Raw genomic sequence first — 18,660 nt, forward strand, 5'->3', positions numbered from 1 at the left:
AGTTAGAGATGTTTGCCAGTCTAGAAGTAAAATTAGTGCTCATATTTGTGTCTGTATTTGTTCCAGTTTGATTTTGTAAAACTAATGGATGGCAAACAACTGATGAAGCAGGACTCCAAGAGCTCTGATGATACCCAGCACTCCCCTCGGAACCTTATCTTAACTTCACTTCAGGAGACAGGTTTCATAGAGTATATGGACCAAGGACCTTGGTATATGGCATTTTACAATGATGGAAAAAAGGTGGAGCAAGTATTTGTGTTAACTACAGCAATCGGTAAGCTGCCTTGGCTATAATTTGGATTTACAGTATAATTCTAGAAGATAAGTGATGAAAGCCATACAGGTGCTATGTAAGCTTATTGCTCATTCTACCCTAAAGTCATTATTCAGAATAGGTCACTATGAGAAAAATTTATATTGTTGTTATTGATGTTGTGTCAATGCTGGTTAAGATTTTTTAAAATTCCCATTCTTTGCTGCTTTTCCAGGATACTTACTGTTTGCTTCTTTTTAACATGTTCTCAACAAAAAATAATTACCTGGCTAATATTACCAAGGCTACATAGGTGAACAACAACTTCAGTGAAGAAGGGAACAAGCAACAGAAGCCTTGTTATTTCAAGTTTGAATAATAAAAGAAAAGGCAAATAATACCTTTTAAAATAGACAAACTGGCATCAATACAGTTCTTTAGAACAACTGATTCTAGAACCATTAAGCCTTCAAAATACAACATAAGAGTATTTAGAGAAGGATATTAAGGATAATAACTTGAGTCATTCAAAGTCCTTACTTTCAGAATTTTTTTTAGTTTGAAAATCATCACAATGGCCCTTTCAGTGTGTTCAGGGCCTTTTAAAACATGTTCTTTTTAAATACAATGCCTATACACACTCTTATTCACTGTCACCCTAGTTAGTCAGAGACATCTCACTCTTCTGTCATTTTTTGCCAAATTCATTCCCCATGACCCTTTATGTGAATAAGGCTGAGCTCTTTAGCAATTGTAGAGTCCTGAGGGTAAACAACTCATAGACACCATACAGTATTGTGTGAATTTTCCTAAGACACGTGTCTTTTAAAAAAAGAAAAAATATTTTACAGCTGTCAGTTTTCTATACAAATCTCACCACTTTATCCTTTAGTTAACCTGTTCAGCCATATGTTTAGGAAGATGTGTTGACTGTTAATAGATATACCATCTGCTCTTTGTAACAATTATGTTCTATTTTTACTTGATGTTGAAGACCTTCAGTGAGTAGAAAATGGCATTACAGCCATACAATTATTAAAATTTTCCTCTAAAGTAATCAGAAAGGCAATAAAATTGCAATGATGATTTTTCTCCTAGAGAAAACCTCTACTGCTCTTACATCTTCCAAAACAAAGTGTTTGTTAAAAATAATACATATTTTGAATATATATAAATATTAAAAATACATATATAAATCACATCACTATTTTGCTCAGACTCAGTGTGGAAAGTTAAATAGATGGACTTTTCATATTTGTCTATGCAGCCTTATTTTGAATTATTATAGGTCAAGTTACTACTTCTAAGAAATTAGAAGACATGAAATATTTGTAAAGATTTTCTCTCTTCCTGTTATTTTAATACATGAACTTTTAAAAAACACTGACCAAGTGATTAACCTTTCAAAAATCAGTAGACCCAGAAATATATTTGGAGCTTTTTTCTGTATCTTACTTCACCCACTAAGAACCTAATACTTGAGATCCAATTTTTATATTTGCCTTTTGCTTATGCAAGAAAGCTTCTTTACCTTTCTGTTGTCTTTTTAAGAATAGAGGCAACAAAAACATTTCTGCTACTGTTTATTTTTTAAAATTCAAGTAAATTTCCAAAAACAATTAAAGACATAAAAGTCATTTACCTTGAATTCCCTCTATTGATTTTTATATGTGTATAGTATATCTTAATCAGAATAAAAAGAGGCTATTATATTTCATTAAACAAAGTGAGATTTGTGTGAATTTGTTCTTAATGATGCTCATTCATCTATTTCATAACATTAGAGTCACTTGATCCTGACTACATTTGGTCCACTACTAACAAAGATCAAGACAGAATTAATAATTAACATTCATTGAATGTTAAATTGCCTATATTAATATATATTATTTTCTGGTAGTATAGGAAGAGTTGTTGATATTACTTAATCTCAGGCAACTTGCTCTATAACATGATAATATATACCACTCATGGAGTGCCACTCTTCTCCAAGAACTATACTAGATGCTTTACATTCAGTTAGCTTGTTGGATTCTCATCACAACTCTGATAGCTCAGGTACAGTGATACATATATTACAAATAAGTAAACAGAAACTTGGAAAGAGTAAATCATTTGGCAAGGTCTCTAAGAGGCAAAATGGAGATTTGAGACCCACTATGTCTGATTCCAAAGCCCATGCCCTTTAGACTGTACTCATTCCATAAGATTATTTATTACGTGAAATTTCTCCCATGAGAAAAACTGCCAGAAGCAAATCCTATCATCAGTATAGATAGGAATACTAAGGGGATTTTTACTGTAGCATATGAATGAGGGTTTAAACATATAGCTTCAAAATTATTCTTAACTCTAATAAACTGCAGTCTGAGAAATGATTCTGAAATAAGATTTTAAAGATAGAAGGCAAAGTTTACTGGAGGCCAACATAAATAGAAAAACACTTTCTTTTTTTTAATCAATAGTTGTTTATATTTTCCTGCTAAAGTTACCACCTTCTTGGAGTCCCTAGACTATCCCACTATCCCTTTCATACCTAGTGAAGATGGCAACTTCAAAATCCTCCTTTATTGCCTTCTTTTCTCATTTACATTGCTGGGGTTAAGCTCTGTGCAGCAGTGTGAGCCCTGGGATAGTTCTTATATAAATCAATAAGATGTAGGGATTTTTATTTATTTTGATAGCAAACTTTATCATATATTTTTCAGAAGAGCTACATTCCCACAAGGCTGCTTCCATAAAATTGTCAATGGGATCTTGTGTGAAATTAAATTCAACTATATTTACTTTTGAAAGCTTCCTCCATGGCCTCCTATTAACCATCTAAGCTAGGAGAAATCCAAATGTGGATTTAAGAATTGCTACTACTGCTTGGTAAAATAAATTCAGATAAGTAGAAAATACAGAAATAATTTCTCATCTCTGAATGAAAAAAGACTCTCTATTTTTTTTCATAATTGCTTGTTAAATGCATTAATAATTTTCTGGAAATAGCTAATGTTTTATTGAGTTAACCATGACTGGCTCTTTGCTGGATATTACATTCTAGCCAGCTCAATTGTAATTCAGTTAATGTCATGTGTGACTTGCTTATTGAGTTCAGAGAATGAACTATCATAAACCTGGGAAGGGCAATCTGATATATTCACATGTGGGTGAGAAGAATAATCCCTTCTAATAATATGGTAGCTAAAAACACAGCTATTGGGTTCATTCTCAGCTTTCTAAGAATCGCTCAGATGGACCAGATACAACTTTCTTTTTCATCTTTATACTGCCCAAGGCAAAACTCCAACATCTGGGCCACAAGTTTTCTAACTAGGAACTATAACTATTTAAAGCATTGGTTCTCAATTGTGAACACATGCACATTCAACTGTGGTGTTTGTTAGAATGTTGATTACTGGGCTACATCCTTCAGAGAATGATTCAGTAGATCTGGAGCTGAAGCCCAGATATCTGTCTCGTAAATGCTCCTGGTGATCCTACTGATACAAATGGTTCACAGGCCACAATTATAGAAAGTCTATTTTTCAACCCTCATTGTGAATTCTCACTTTCATTGTTCAAAGGAAGGTGCTAGGATCACTTCCTAGAACTCTCCTTGTAATTAGAAATATCTTATCCAACTGAAAATTGGATTGAAAAAGGAAAAATTGGTACATATGAGAAGTATGAGTTTAACATGCCACAACATAAAACATTGAATTCGAGAGTGCTATGAAAAAATTATAAAAAGGACTAATGGGAAGAGGATAACACACACACACACACACACACACACACACACACCACACACACACACACCATATACACACAAACTGAAAGAGTAAAACATAGAAACCATCATAGTTCATAGACTTAGAATTTGATCATTATTATATATGAATACAATTTTAAACTACAATTTAAAAGTCATTGTCAGAGACTATACTTTTCCAGATAAGTTACATAAGATTTATCACAGTTCTGTACTATCATAGTTCTACACATCTTTATGTCACCAGATCTACCTATGGACACCTTCAAAGGCTTCCCAATTCCCCTGAAGACTATTCCCTGAGAATGGATTGAAAGAAAATTAGTGGCAAAGAACTAATAAGCATTTATAGCCAAGAAGGCATTTCTCAACAAATACTTAGGTTCTAATGCTTTTAGTGGTGGTGAATTTAATATGAACACTTACTTTAAAAGCCTTCCATTGTCACTTATTAATGAAAATGAAATACTGATTGTCATATTTAAGCTGTCAAGATAGTAGATTAGATCTTCTAAGTTGCTAGAGAAGAAGCTTTATTTGAAAGAACCTAAGATTGAAAAATAAACAGTCGTCTTTGTCTTAGGGGTTGCATTTTTTAAGCCTGTTTTGCTTTGGAGAAATGTCCTATAATCCTCAGACATTTTTAGCTTTATAATGAAAGTCTCTTAAGAATACAATTAATCTATATCCTTTATGCACTTTAGAAGTAAGGTTGGTTTTTAGTTCTGCTCTCAAATAGCCAATTCAGCAAATATAAGACCCTTTTAATAAAAATATACTGCATGTGACATCTTACAGAAGTTCTTTGGCATCTGATTTTGAGCAGTAAATGCTCTGTATATAGCATAGAGCAAGATTGTCATAGGCCCTGAATTCTTCCAACTTAAAAAAATTAAAGACCCTATGGTTGAGAGATTTGTTCATTTTTTTCTTTTTCTTTATGTTAATAGAAATAATGGATGACTGTTCAACTAATTGCAATGGAAATGGAGAGTGTATCTCTGGCCATTGTCATTGTTTCCCAGGATTCCTTGGACCTGACTGTGCTAGAGGTAATGTTGCTCTGTGATTCTGATTGGTTTAGGGAAATAGATATCATTTGGGAACTCAGAATTAGTAATAATAGTAATAATAGAAGAGGCAGAAGCAACAGCAGCCGTGCCCCACCACTACCACCAAATGCCAACACCTACTATACCAGGCACTGTTCTAAATACTTTGCAATGAACTGTGTCCTACCTTATGCCTTATGAGGTAGTTCTTTATAATCCCAGTTTTATGAGCAAAGAAAGACTTCAGAGAGACTAAAAAACATCAAAAGTTACCTAATAGCTGGAATGTATACCCAGATTGTCAACCAAACCACTTTATCATGCTTATATTTTCTTCATAAATTCATTCACAATAGTCTGAGTTTAAAAGTGGGCAAAGTTATTTTGTGTTTATGCACACCAGTGTAACTGAAAGGGGTGGGTAATCATAATTCGGTAAGTAGCCTAGAAAGTAAAGGTTGGAAAATTAAATTTAAGAAACTACCATTTCCTAGACTTGCCCATAGTTTAATTATTGGAAAGCCTATGGTAAATCACACTATGTTTTCACATAGCCTTGCAGTTATTATTTTAGAGGTGCTTTTCTGATCATTTTTAATGTATTAATAAGGTTCCCAGTGTGCTAATCTCAGGTTTCTCAGACACTCAGTTTCTTTAGATTAAATTTCGTTCACCACAGAGTTCTAAACCACCAGCTAGATTCCAGAACCATGATAGATCTCAAAGATAGGGGGGTAGGGAGAGTGCTGATAGTTGGCATTCAAAAGCAGAATGAAATAGAAGATATAGGCTTTTCATTTAAAAAGTCCCATAGTTTTCATAGGGAAACAAACAATGACAAAACAGAATAAGTGTTTCAATAAGATTCTGCACAATGTGTTACAGAGTAGACATGTGTCCATTATAAATTTAACCAAATAACTTTTTTAAAAAAATTATTTATTTTTTGTTTGTTTTTATGTGGTGTAAGGATTGAACCCAGTGCCTCATACATGCTATGCAAGCGCTCTGCCACTGAGCCACAACCCCAGCCCTAACTGCATAGCTTTTTAAAGATGATATTTTATAATATGAATAACTCACTATTTATTAGTTCTGAATTTTCAGGTTTTGCTTCCTAAAAGCAATATACATCTGCTTGAGGAAGAAAAACCATAAAAGAGAAAACTCCTAGATGATGATGATGATGATGATGATGATGATGATGATGATGATGATGATTGAAGAATATGGTAGGATCAACAGCAAATACTTGATATAATTTCTTCATTCAGGGTATCTTTATAATTGAACGCACTTCAGGAAGAGGAAAATTCTATGTAATCATGAACATATGCCCATTTATTTAATAAAGGGTAACACAGAAATAGTAGTTTATTTGGCCTGAAATATTATGCCAGAATCAATAGAGAATTGCTCTTTGGTTATTTTGAGAGTATTATGAAGAACATCACAAGTTCATTTGCCAACCTTCAGATTCATGCCCTGTTCTGTGTGGTGGAAATGGAGAATATGAGAAAGGACACTGTGTGTGCAGGAATGGCTGGAAGGGGCCAGAGTGCGATGTTCCAGAAGAGCAATGCATTGACCCAACATGCTTTGGTCATGGCACCTGCATCATGGGAGTCTGCATCTGTGTGCCAGGATACAAAGGAGAAATATGCGAGGAAGGTGAGAGACTCATTTTAATCTACTGCTTCAGCCTTTTCTTTCTGAATTTTCCAGGTGTCATTCTATGCTTCTAATAGAGTGCAAGTAGCCTTTGCAAACAATAAATGCTAACATGTCCTTAGTATGTGTGCAGAGGGGTGGGATCAGGGAAGTTCATATATCTTCTGACAGTATCTAATATTATATATGAGACTATATCTATGACAACTACTAAGAAATAATGAAAAATGGTGTTTTCCTTCTCATTTATAATACTGTTTAATAAACTTGAGAATTTAGAATTTCCATGGATGATTTTTAGCTGTTAGTTCATATTGCTGTCCTTATTACAGAGTACATTACGCTACATCTCACTTTAAAGAAAGCAATAAAAATAATGATATATGCACATTTGGAGGCATTTTGCAAATGTTTTCTTTGGGAGTAATTTGTAATTACCATTATTATTATTGCTTTAGATTTTTTATTTTTACATACCTTATGCTGAAACTTGACCTCTGTGCCTAAGGAAGCAGGCTTACCACTAATGAGTTTCAAACCAGTGCCTTTATATTAAATTTACCCCAAAGGAGTCTTTGCAAAAATATTTTGATATGGCAATAGTTTCATCATTTAAAGAGATACTTTGGAAAATAAGATTACTAGTAATCAGACCTTTTTCATGCCACATTCCTCAAACAAGACTGATTTCAGAAATAATATTAATATTATTATATTACCATGGGAGATGGTCTCATCACAACTGTTGTTCAGGAAAGAGGCTGCTGAAAATACACTATAATTGCTTTTTAAAGATGGCTCATTAAGACTATTACACAGCATTCTAAAGGGTTTAATCTCATTCTACTCTATGAACAAGCAAGACTTTAGCTTTCCACCTCCCGTTAGCAATAGTAGAATTTGGGTTTGAAGATTATATGTGTTCCAGTGAATGGCATTGGGTCTATACAAGGCACTGGAGTTTCTAAGTTACTTTTGGAAGTTGTTTTAATGCTAACCTAACTATAGTAATTATATTTAACTTGTAAATTAAAGTACTAAATGCACACACACACCACTAACAAAAAAAAATGGTGTCTAGGGCTACGGCTGTAGCTCAGTTGGAGAGCACCTGCTTTGCGCATGTGAGGTACTGGGTTGAATCCTCAACACCACATAAAAATAAAGATTTTAAAAAATGGTGTCTATCTCAACATCTACACCTTGCCATGAAAAATCATGTAACCTAATTATTTTAGACTCATCTAATTTAAATTTTGTAAGCACTTGAAAAGGATTTAGCTTAAATTTACCTTCTCTGAGGTCACTAACCAAATTCTTTTTTTTATTCTTTTTTTATTATTAGTTGTTCAAAACATTACAAAGCTCTTGACATATCATATTTCATACATTTGATTCAAGCAGATTATGAACTCCCATTTTTACCCTGTATACATATTGCAGATTCACATCAGTTCCACTTTTTTACCTACTGCCATACTAGTGTCTGTTATATTCTGCTACCTTTCCTATCCTCTACTATCCCCCCTCCCCTCCCCTCCCCTCTTCTCTCTCTATCCCATCTACTGTAATTCATTTCTCTCTCTTGTTTTTTCCCCTTTCTCCTCACTTCCTCTTATATGTAATTTTGTATAACAATGAGGGTCTCCTTCCTTTACCATGCAATTTTCCTTCTCTCTCTCTTTCCCTCCCCCCTCTCGACCCTGTTTAATGGTGATCTTTTACTCATGCTCTTCCTCCCTATTCTGTTCTTAGTTGCTCTCCTTATATCAAAGATGACATTTGGCATTTGTTTTTTAGGGATTGACTAGCTTCACTTAGCATAATCTGCTCTAGTACCATCCATTTCCCTGCAAATTCCATGATTTTGTCATTTTTTAGTGCAGAGTAATACTCCATTGGGTATAAATGCCACATATTTTTATCCATTCATCTATTGAAGGTCATCTGGGTTGGTTCCACAGTCTAGCTACTGTGAATTGTGCTGCTATGAATATCGATGTAGCAGTATCCCTATAGTACGTTCTTTTAAGGTCTTCAGGGAATAGTCCGAGAAGGGCAATAGCTGGGTCAAATGGTGGTTCCATTCCCAGCTTTCCCAGGTATCTCCATACTGCTTTCACAATATCCTCAAAAAAAAAATACTTGGGAATCAACCTAACAAAAGAGGTGAAAGATTTATACAATGAAAACTACAGAACCCTAAAGAGAGAAATAGAAGAAGATCTTAGAAGATGGAAAAATATACCCTGTTCATGGATAGGCAGAACTAACATCATCAAAATGGCAATATTACCCAAAGTTCTCTACAGGTTTAATGCAATGCCAATCAAAATCCCAATGGCATTTCTTGTAGAAATAGAGAAAGCAATCATGAAATTCATATGGAAAAATAAAAGACTCAGAATAGCAAAAGCAACTCTAAGCAGGAAGTGTGAATCAGGCGGTATAGCGATACCAGATTTCAAACTGTACTACAGAGCAATAGTAACAAAAACAGCATGGTACTGGTACCAAAACAGGCAGGTGGACCAATGGTACAGAATAGAGGACACAGAGACCAATCCACAAAATTACAACTTTCTTATATTCGATAAAGGGGCTAAAAGCATGCAATGGAGGAAGGATAGCATCTTCAACAAATGGTGCTGGGAAAACTGGAAATCCATATGCAACAAAATGAAACTAACCAAATTCTTAGTACAACCAAAACAGCAAGGAACAATGCTCAACAGATTTAATGATATGCACATTTCAAAAACAATAGAAAAAAATTTTACTTCAGACATGACTGAGCAGAAACCCACGGGCTGAACTGGGCCTGGAGATGGATTTTGTTTATCTCACATGTGCCATGTTGTTTTTTTGTTGTCCAATGTGACTATAGGCCCAATACCATTCATTGGAACACATATAATCTTCAAACCCAAATTCTACTATTGCTAACAGGAGGTGGAAAGCTAAAGTCTTCCTTGTTTATAGACTAGAATGAGATTAAACACTTTAGAATGCTTTTACCAAAATTTAAAAGTAGAGGAGTGTCATATAGAAATTGCTATTTCTGGCCACTCTTGACCACTATAAAATCTGATGACATTGAGCCCACATTGCAACATGATGGTAATCTACTAGAGCCAAGTAACAGCAGTTCCCTTTAACCCAGACATTTGGTTTCAGTTTGCTCCCAATACACCCTGTTTTCTTATATCCAGCCCATTTCATCCATGTTTGGCCCCTTTAACTCCATGACTTTGTGCCTCTGATTTAAATATAACTTACATGATGATTTACATAAATACAATAGAGCAGCCCTCTTAAGGAAATAACATATTAAGTTAAATATTATTTTGTTTATTAAGATTTTTGTACTTCAATATAATAAAATGGACTCCTTCTAAAAAAGATCTATACTTCATACTTTATCCCTTCAAATGATGAATCAAATTAGATGTGCCTTTGTGTGTTAATTTACTGATTAGCTCAGGTATTAAAGTATTGTGCTAATGACCTTGAGATCTTGGGTTAATTATAATGGCAATAACACTAATTATAATAGTGCTTAGTTAGACTTAGTCTGTTCCATGTCCACAAGTCACACCTTACAACTAAGCCAGTCTTTCAAATGCAAACAGTTTGTATCGGACAGTCTATTTCTATTTCTGCAAAAGTAATTCAAAACATGCATCTTCTTTATAATAGTTTGGTTCCATTTGTATACAAAGACTAGAAATTTGAAAGTTAACCTTTCCATTTTGCTGTAAAAAGGTTACTTGGTTAAAAGCCCAAAACAATTTCCCCCAAGGAATGTACAGGAACCTACCTCCAGAATGGCTCATACTTTTGTTAAGATGTAGAAAATTTTCCAGAATCACAAAAACAGAGATAAATGGAATCGAGTCTGTTATATTCTCAGACACTAGAAACTATGTCACAGTGTCCTGATATTGGAATTAGGCATAAAATGTCACATTTTAGTGCTTCTAAGGAATAAATGAGAGGTTAAAATAAATTATTGTAAATTCTATTATTTCATACAAACAGCAGTCACCTTGCCTAATAACTTGAATAATCAAGCTTAATTTTTTGTGTGTTGACTCCTCTAGACACATCAAGTTAAAGTCATTTCTGGCATTCTAATTCCAATTTCAGAAAAGATAAGGAATGACTTACCAGAAATTCTTAGGCCTTTGTTCAAAACAGGAATTCCTGTTGAAGGCCCAGAGAGGAGTCCACCCACCCGTTTTTGTAGGGTTGCTACAGACTATTCACAATTTCACATAGCATGTGTGATTTTCTTCTCCTAATTTTGGGTTGTAACCTCTATGATACTCCACCATATTTTTAAGTGTTAATAATCTTATGGTTTGAACACAATGTTTGCATGAGTCATTTTATTGCCCAATTAAAGCAACATTAATGATATAATACTAGGAAATCAATGTAAGTATCTCAGTTTCATTATCCTGCACCTGTTGCCTATTAACCTTCCCTCTTCCCTTCTTTGGACCTTCAGAGGACTGCTTAGATCCAATGTGTTCCAGCCATGGCATCTGTGTAAAAGGAGAATGTCACTGCTCAACTGGCTGGGGAGGAGTCAACTGTGAAACTCCACTTCCTATATGTCAAGAGCAGTGCTCAGGACATGGGACTTTTCTTCTGGACTCTGGAGTATGCAACTGTGATCCCAAGTGGACAGGATCTGACTGCTCAACAGGTACATTGGAGTTATTTCCTTTTATTTCTTCTTCTGCTCCTAAGTTCTAAATGATCCTTTATCTAAGAGAGAGAACTATCTTACTCTTTAAATTCTGATATGCCTTGATATATGATTTTTTAGTTTTATTATTCCTGAAATATATTGAACTTTGTATAAGTATACATTCGTGAGTCATAAGATGCTTTCCAGTATGAGGTTTAGTGTTTACTGCATTTCATTTACAACAGGATGCTACTGTTTGTTTTTTCATCTTGTTTTTCATTGTGGTAGGTCTGTGTCTTTAAGTTTTTGTTCTTCTGTATTCTTCTCTGGTTATTTCGTTCATTCTCAAGTCTCCTACTATCAGTGCTATGCAGATTGTTTCAAAACTCTATCTCCCCAAACTTGAGAAATCAGGCATTTGCACTTGATGTCCCATCACCTGAAAACACAACCAAGAACTCCACTCCATTTTATATACTGCCATATTGCTTCACAATTCCTATTTCTATAACATTGCTTTACTTTTGCCTTTCCCTGCCCCTAAATTTTCCATACCTCTCCACTGTCTGCAGATAAGCTTTAAGTATCTTAGCCTGTTGTCAAAAGTTCACCATAAACTATTCAAAATCTCTTGTGTCTAGCCTACACTCTACTTCTGCTTCCTGTATAAATTCCTTCTTCTGGGGCTGGGGTTGTGGCTCAGTGGCAGAGCAGTCACTTAGCACGTATGAGGCCCAGGGTTTGGTCCTCAGCACCACATAAAAATAAATAAATAAAATAAAGATATTGACAACTACAACTAAAAAGATTTAAAATGTTTTTAAAAAAATCCTCCTTCTGCCCAAATAATCTGTATGCTCTCCTTACTCCCAAGATATCTTATTTTCACACTTGTTTTCCATGTCTTTTTCTCAGCATTGAATGTTATTATTGTTCCCCCTAGGAAAATCCACCAAGACCAATTACAATTTTAGTCATCCCATAAAACCGTTCCTGATCACGTCAAGGAGAATCCCTGAAATACATCCTATCTGTATTGCTAGAAAGCACAGAATACATTGTGATGTAGATATTTGTGCACATGGCTTGTTTTCCACCTGAATTATAAACACTGTAAAGAATGGGCCATTCTATATACAATTTTTCTTATCTCTGGATTTCATGCTCATTAAATGAGCAGAATTAATAAATGGTGATTTCTAAAAAGCCTTTGCCTATAAATTTTGTCGAGGATGTAAAATGACATGTGGTAAGCAGAAAAAAATTAGTATACTGTGGAACTGTTGGTACCACTGAATTAGCTCATGATCTACAATAAGGAAACAGCAGGAGAATATTCAAAGAATTAATTCTAACATAACATTTTACCATAATTCTAACCAAACTTCACTAAAATTTTGTTGCCTCACATAGAAATAATATGAGAGATAATATTGCAATTTAAAACTTAAGGAAATTATCAAAATGTTAAGATAATCTAATAATAAAGAAATGCAAATCTTAAAAACCATTCATTTATATATCTAACAAATACACATATCCTTGTTATGTGCTTGGCACAGTGTTTGGTACCAGGAATCTAGTGGTAAATGAGATGGATGAAATTTTGCACAGATGATTTTTTATAGTCTAGTAGGAGAGACACATTGAACAAAATGTTACTGAACATCTTCCATCTTTCCATGTTTCAGATATAGAATTCCAGCCTAGAACTTCAGGTAAAATAATATTAATGTTAGCATTATTATTATTATTGTACACACAGTAGTCACTATTCTAAGTGTACTTTGTGTATGAATTCACTTTGAATTAAGTATAATAGTAATGCCCAATTTACAGATGAGAAAACTGAGGCACAGAGAGGTGAGTGAAATAACTTGCCCAAAGTTACCCATATAACAAGTATTAGAATCAGAATTTGGACTAAGGTATTTTGGCTTTACAGTCCCTGCATTAACCACAATACTGTGCTGACCTCTAGGAGTCCTGATCTAATTAATCACATATAAAAACATCATTGTCGGGCCATGTCCAGGGCCATGAGCCACAGAATCACGAACGAGGGAGGAGTAAGTTATTTCTGTGAGAAAAGACCTTATAGTCAGATAAGACATTGCAGAAGTCTTCACACTCAAATTAACTCTAGAAAGATGATTCATGTTTCTCAGATGGACATGAGAGATAAGAACATTTTAAACAGAAGGAGTAGCTTAACTAAAGAAACAATGTTAAGAATCTAAACGAAACACTTGAATATTTGCAAGCCATTGGGTTAATTGCAACCTAGGAGTGAGGAAGGACATTAAACTTGTGAGAAAGCAGGGACCAGAATGTAGAGAACTTGACAAAGTATGCTAAGACTTTACATTTCCTGTTGACACAACATGAAAACATTGAGTGCTTTAAAACACACTGCAGTTAAGATTGTCCAATCTTATGGCAACTGAAAAGACCAGTTGGAGATGAATGGGATAGGGAACTAAGAGGCAAGAACAGTGTGTTTATTGGTGTAGTGCAAGAACATTATGGTGGGAATGGTCTGAACTGAAACTGTTGTTATGAGAAAGGTTAGGTGGAGACAAATCAGTGAATTTCCATGAGAGATGGGAGGGGGATCCAGGTGACTGGGTAAAAGGAAGTACCAACAACTGGGAAAGAAAGAGTATATAGGCAGAAACCCTTGCTTGAGGCAGGTGGGCCAGGTAAGGTGCTAATTTATGGATATTAGAGGTATCCACGGAAGATCCAGAAAGATATGTCCAGTGAGGGACTGATAGTCAAGAAAGAAATTTATAGAAGAATCCTGAGCTGGAAGCAAACATTTTTACATAGTTCAGATCATAGGCATGTGGCATGTCCTTGATTTTCCAGGGAGAATACAGAAAATGAGAATAAAGAGAGTCAGAATCCTGGAGAACACCAACATGTGTTTATCATGATCATGTTCTTCACACTGAGTCAAACATTTACCTCTTTGTGACTACTTAAGCATGTATTGATTGAATAGTGATTCCATGTCATATAATTGTTCCTTCAGACCATTCAAATTTCCTTCCTGATACCTCAAAATTGAGTAAATTTTCTGGTAAAGCACCACCTGACAGTTAAGTAAATTCAAATATTTATATTTACAATGAATTAATATTAAGTTCAATGTATAGAGAGTTTTTTTCCCCTTCTCACCCATACTCCCTAACATGCAAAGCCATGCACCAATTCTGTTGGCAAAGAAAATCACAGAAGGAGAGAAAAATGGCTAGATGTGAACATTCTTCTCCAATTCCCCTCTTTCCTTCTTTCACATTTGGTACCCTAAACACCACCCTACTCTTCCCTCACTCCAAACAACCCTTAACTCACAAAAATTATGAAAGAAAATGGTAGCTTCTATTTTAGTTCAGATATGTATTGTCTCCCAAAGGCTCGTGTGATAAAGGTTTGTTCCCAGCCCACGGCACTATTGTAAGGTAGTGGAACCTAAAAGAATTAAGACTTAATAGGAGGAAGTTAGGTCACTGAATACATGCCTTCAGAGGGGTACTGGTTTCTCCCTTCTCTCTCCTTTGCTTCCTGGTCAGCATGAGGTGAGCAATTTCCTCTGCCACACACTCCCATCATGAAGTACTCCCTCTTCACACACCCAAAAGCAACAGAGCCACAAACCATGATAGAAACCTCTGAAGCTGTGAGAAAAAATAAACCTTTCTTCCTTGAAGGTTGATTATCTCAGATATTTGCTATAATTACAGAGAGCTACACGGGCCCATAGAAGATTGGATCTAGAAGGAAGTATAGAGATATTCTGGTTCAGTGCTCCTCAAGTATGGTGGTGTCTAGTCTACTTGCCTCAGCATCCTTGAGAATTCTAATGCACCACAGAAAAGAGGCTAGGTGGTTTTCCTCAAGGCACATGAGAACTGTTTCACTAGCCTAACCTCTTCCTTTCATTTGGCAAATGTTTATTGAGCCACTGTTATATCTCCATCAGTATTTGAGGTAATATATAAAGAAGAATAAAGCATAATAAATATGATTTAGAAAACAAATGTGGAAAACATGAAAAATCTTGCACTAAGTGCTAAAAGAGAGAGACACAATGTACAAGGAGTGTTTAACATTTTCTGAAGGTATATGAAGTGATCACAAAAAACTTTGTAGATTGTGAATGTCCGTGTATGTCGTGCATAAGAGTTTATGTGGTCCTGAGGATTATGAGAAGACCATAGGAGGAGTTTAAAGAGGTTGACCATTTAAAATTACCCTGGAAAGAGTTTGAAGAGAATAATAAAAAATAGTGGAAAATTTGATATAAAGTAATTTAAGTGCATGTGAAAAAGAAAGAACAGCTGTGATAGAGGTTAAAAAATAGGACTTGGTGACTCTATGGTTGTAAAGGGAGACAGGGAATTCAACTAACTCTGATGTCTACATTGAGAGATTACATGTATAGCTAACACCACTGATTGAGACATGAAATGTCCATCTATTTTAAAAAAATTCATTGAGCAACTACTTTGTGCCATGTCTTGTGCTCTTGGGATGCATCAGTAAGGAAAACAGATTTCTCCACTAGTGGAGGTTGCAGTCTGGCACGGAGGGATAGCAAACAATGAAAAAGAAATACGTGAGTATTTGAAACACAAGGGAACTGAATCATAGAGGTTAAATAACTGGTCTAACATCAAAGACCTGGCTAGTTACAAAGCTGAGAGTAAAAACCAGGTCTGCAGATTTCATGCTATGTCTAGCATTCTTTTCACCCTGCTATCTCCACTCCTGCCCGTGCAAGACAGAAGTGAGACAAGGAGATAGAACTCAGGTGAGTAAATTAGCTTACTGAAAAAGGACATGAAGGACCTCAAATACCAAGGGCATGAATGGCACATTTTTGTACAGAGATCCTGAACCAAAGCTGCATTCATCTATTCTGGGCCCAATAGAAAAGCTCACTAGAAACATCTTGCTCACAGAAGCAAAAGGGTGAATAGGTATGATCTCAAACTCAGCAGCCTCTCAGGCAAAAAGGCTTCCTAATAAAACTACCAAATTGAAAAATAGGAAAAGGAAATGCCTTCCAAATCTCCAGTGTCATGGTAGGAATGGTCCTTCTGTGATTTTTAAGCTCCATAAAGGTTGTTCCCACAGAGCATATTTAACCATCTAGATGATCTCACTGTGCAGACTTTTAATTGAGTGCGCTCAGTACAGGAAGCAATTTAACATCTGATTCTTATAATGGATTGTGTCATTTCAAAGGTGGATATGCTCTTTGCCATTGATCATTTTCTTCCTCTAAGCACATGAAGCTTAGCTGTTAGCATGTTAACTGTGCTGCTCTGATACCAATGGGACTTCAGTGAATGGTTTACTGATTATTTTCAGTCTGTTTTTCTAGGTATGAATATTGTTAGAAGCCCTAAACTGATACTTGATATAGACTTCTTAAACTGATAGTCTCATGGTACTTCACAAAGGTTAACTCATTAGTCTTTAAAAATATCTCAAGAGGAATACAATAGAAGCTTGTTAGATCATAGTTTGGATTTGGATATACCACAGGTCAAATCGTGCTCCCTTAAAACGTAACCCCTTGCTGTAAAAATCACAGTAATACATTTAGCCTTTTCTAAGTGTACTGGCCCTAACATCTGAGATCAGCATTGTAAAACAATTTTGTAAAATCTGGCTTCTCCTGATTGCATGGTCTTTGAGGAAGAGCATAAAATAAAACTTTACAATCCTCTCTCTCTTAATGAAACTTCCTATGAGACATTTCCTCTATTGTTGAAAATAACAGAAAAATTCATGAGAGGTAAGCACTTACAAAAAGAAGACAACTCTTGCTCTTTCTCCACCACAATATCTTCTTATTCTTGTGTGTCTTAGAAAATAATTAATCAGCTGCATATATAGCATTAGGCCCTGAGATCTTTGTAAACATTCTATAGGTTATGAGAAAAATATCATACAAAGGACTATCATTATGTACCTCATTCAAACAGTATTAGTTCTTGAAAATGTTAAAAGGGTCTCTTATAAAGATACTTGTTATTAAGCCATTCTATGACATGTATTTATCTTGTCCATCAGAGAGATAACACAGTATGTGTGTGCATGCATGTATGCACATAACAGGAACTTTTAGTATCTCACTTAATTTTATTGAAACTTAGCTGCCTCATTTGTGAAATGGTGCATCAGCCAAAAGGTCCTGGAGGTCTTTTTCAACATTGAGATCTATGATTCTTGATCCTGTATATTAGACTATTGACACTGATTATTAATTTTTCACAGAGACAGTCTATAAACTCCTTTAACCTCATAATGTTTATGGTGAGGAAATAATAATTGAAAATGTTTTTGTTCTCATTATAAGGATATCCACATTTTGATATATAGACCATATTGTTTGAGGATTTGCCTATGTATATGGAGATTCACATACATACAAATATAAATGTGTGTATATATATATATATATGTATGGGTGTATGTGTGTGTATATATATATATATATCTTCATTATAACAATGTCTCATTATGTTTTTAAGTGTTCCCTAATGGATAATGATATGCATCTACTAATAAAACAGATAATTAGAGGAGGAAGTTGTAAGAAGCTCATATAATTATTATTGCTAGGGAAACTTTCCTTGATTATACAAGGGCCATATGCTTTAAAAACATTATTAGTTTCCTCCTGTATTTAAAGTGCCAATAATCAAAAGATTTTCATCTGACTGTATGTCTAGCACATGTAATGCATCACTTTCTCACAATTTCCAGAAATTGCTAATGCCCTGTGTCTACACAAGTATTATTTTCTTCCAAATATTACACTTACGGAAGGTTCATACATGCTATTTGATAAAGAGGCTTTGTTAAAAATGTAATGCAGGTGCTGTCTCTAGGAATGAGTGAGTAGCATTCATTCATCATGCCACTAAAGGGTGTGCCCACTCAAATATAAAGTAGCTAGAATTCGGCATCTTCAATAGAAAAGAAATGATTAATGTAACCAGAATTGGAACTCCAGGATTTCAGGTACTTTTCCTTCTGTGTTCTGGAAACACACCCATATTTCTTAGGAATAGAAGCTAAATTCTCAGGGAAAAAACTCTCTTTTTATTAGTGAGCAACAGTGTTAATATATCATAACGCTACAGATTCCCTGGGATTAAAGAAAAGTTCAGATATAGACAACTCATCACTGAAACATGAT

General features: G+C 34.9%; 1 protein-coding gene across 5 annotated transcripts in view; it reads left to right on the forward strand.

Annotated features, from left to right (window-relative positions):
* Tenm1 (teneurin transmembrane protein 1) overlaps positions 1-18,660 on the forward strand; it is a 780,422-nt gene that overhangs the window by 526,871 nt on the left and 234,891 nt on the right. For all 5 annotated transcript variants that reach the window (XM_040285140.2, XM_078034300.1, XM_005319330.4 and 2 more), the window contains 4 exons: positions 67-277; positions 4,967-5,068; positions 6,545-6,739; positions 11,253-11,453. In XM_040285140.2, coding sequence (XP_040141074.2) covers positions 67-277; positions 4,967-5,068; positions 6,545-6,739; positions 11,253-11,453 — 709 coding nt within the window. The remainder of the gene's footprint in view (positions 1-66; positions 278-4,966; positions 5,069-6,544; positions 6,740-11,252; positions 11,454-18,660) is intronic.

The sequence above is a fragment of the Ictidomys tridecemlineatus genome, chromosome X (genome assembly GCF_052094955.1).
Source record: "Ictidomys tridecemlineatus isolate mIctTri1 chromosome X, mIctTri1.hap1, whole genome shotgun sequence".
Taxonomy (NCBI): Eukaryota; Metazoa; Chordata; class Mammalia; order Rodentia; family Sciuridae; genus Ictidomys; species Ictidomys tridecemlineatus.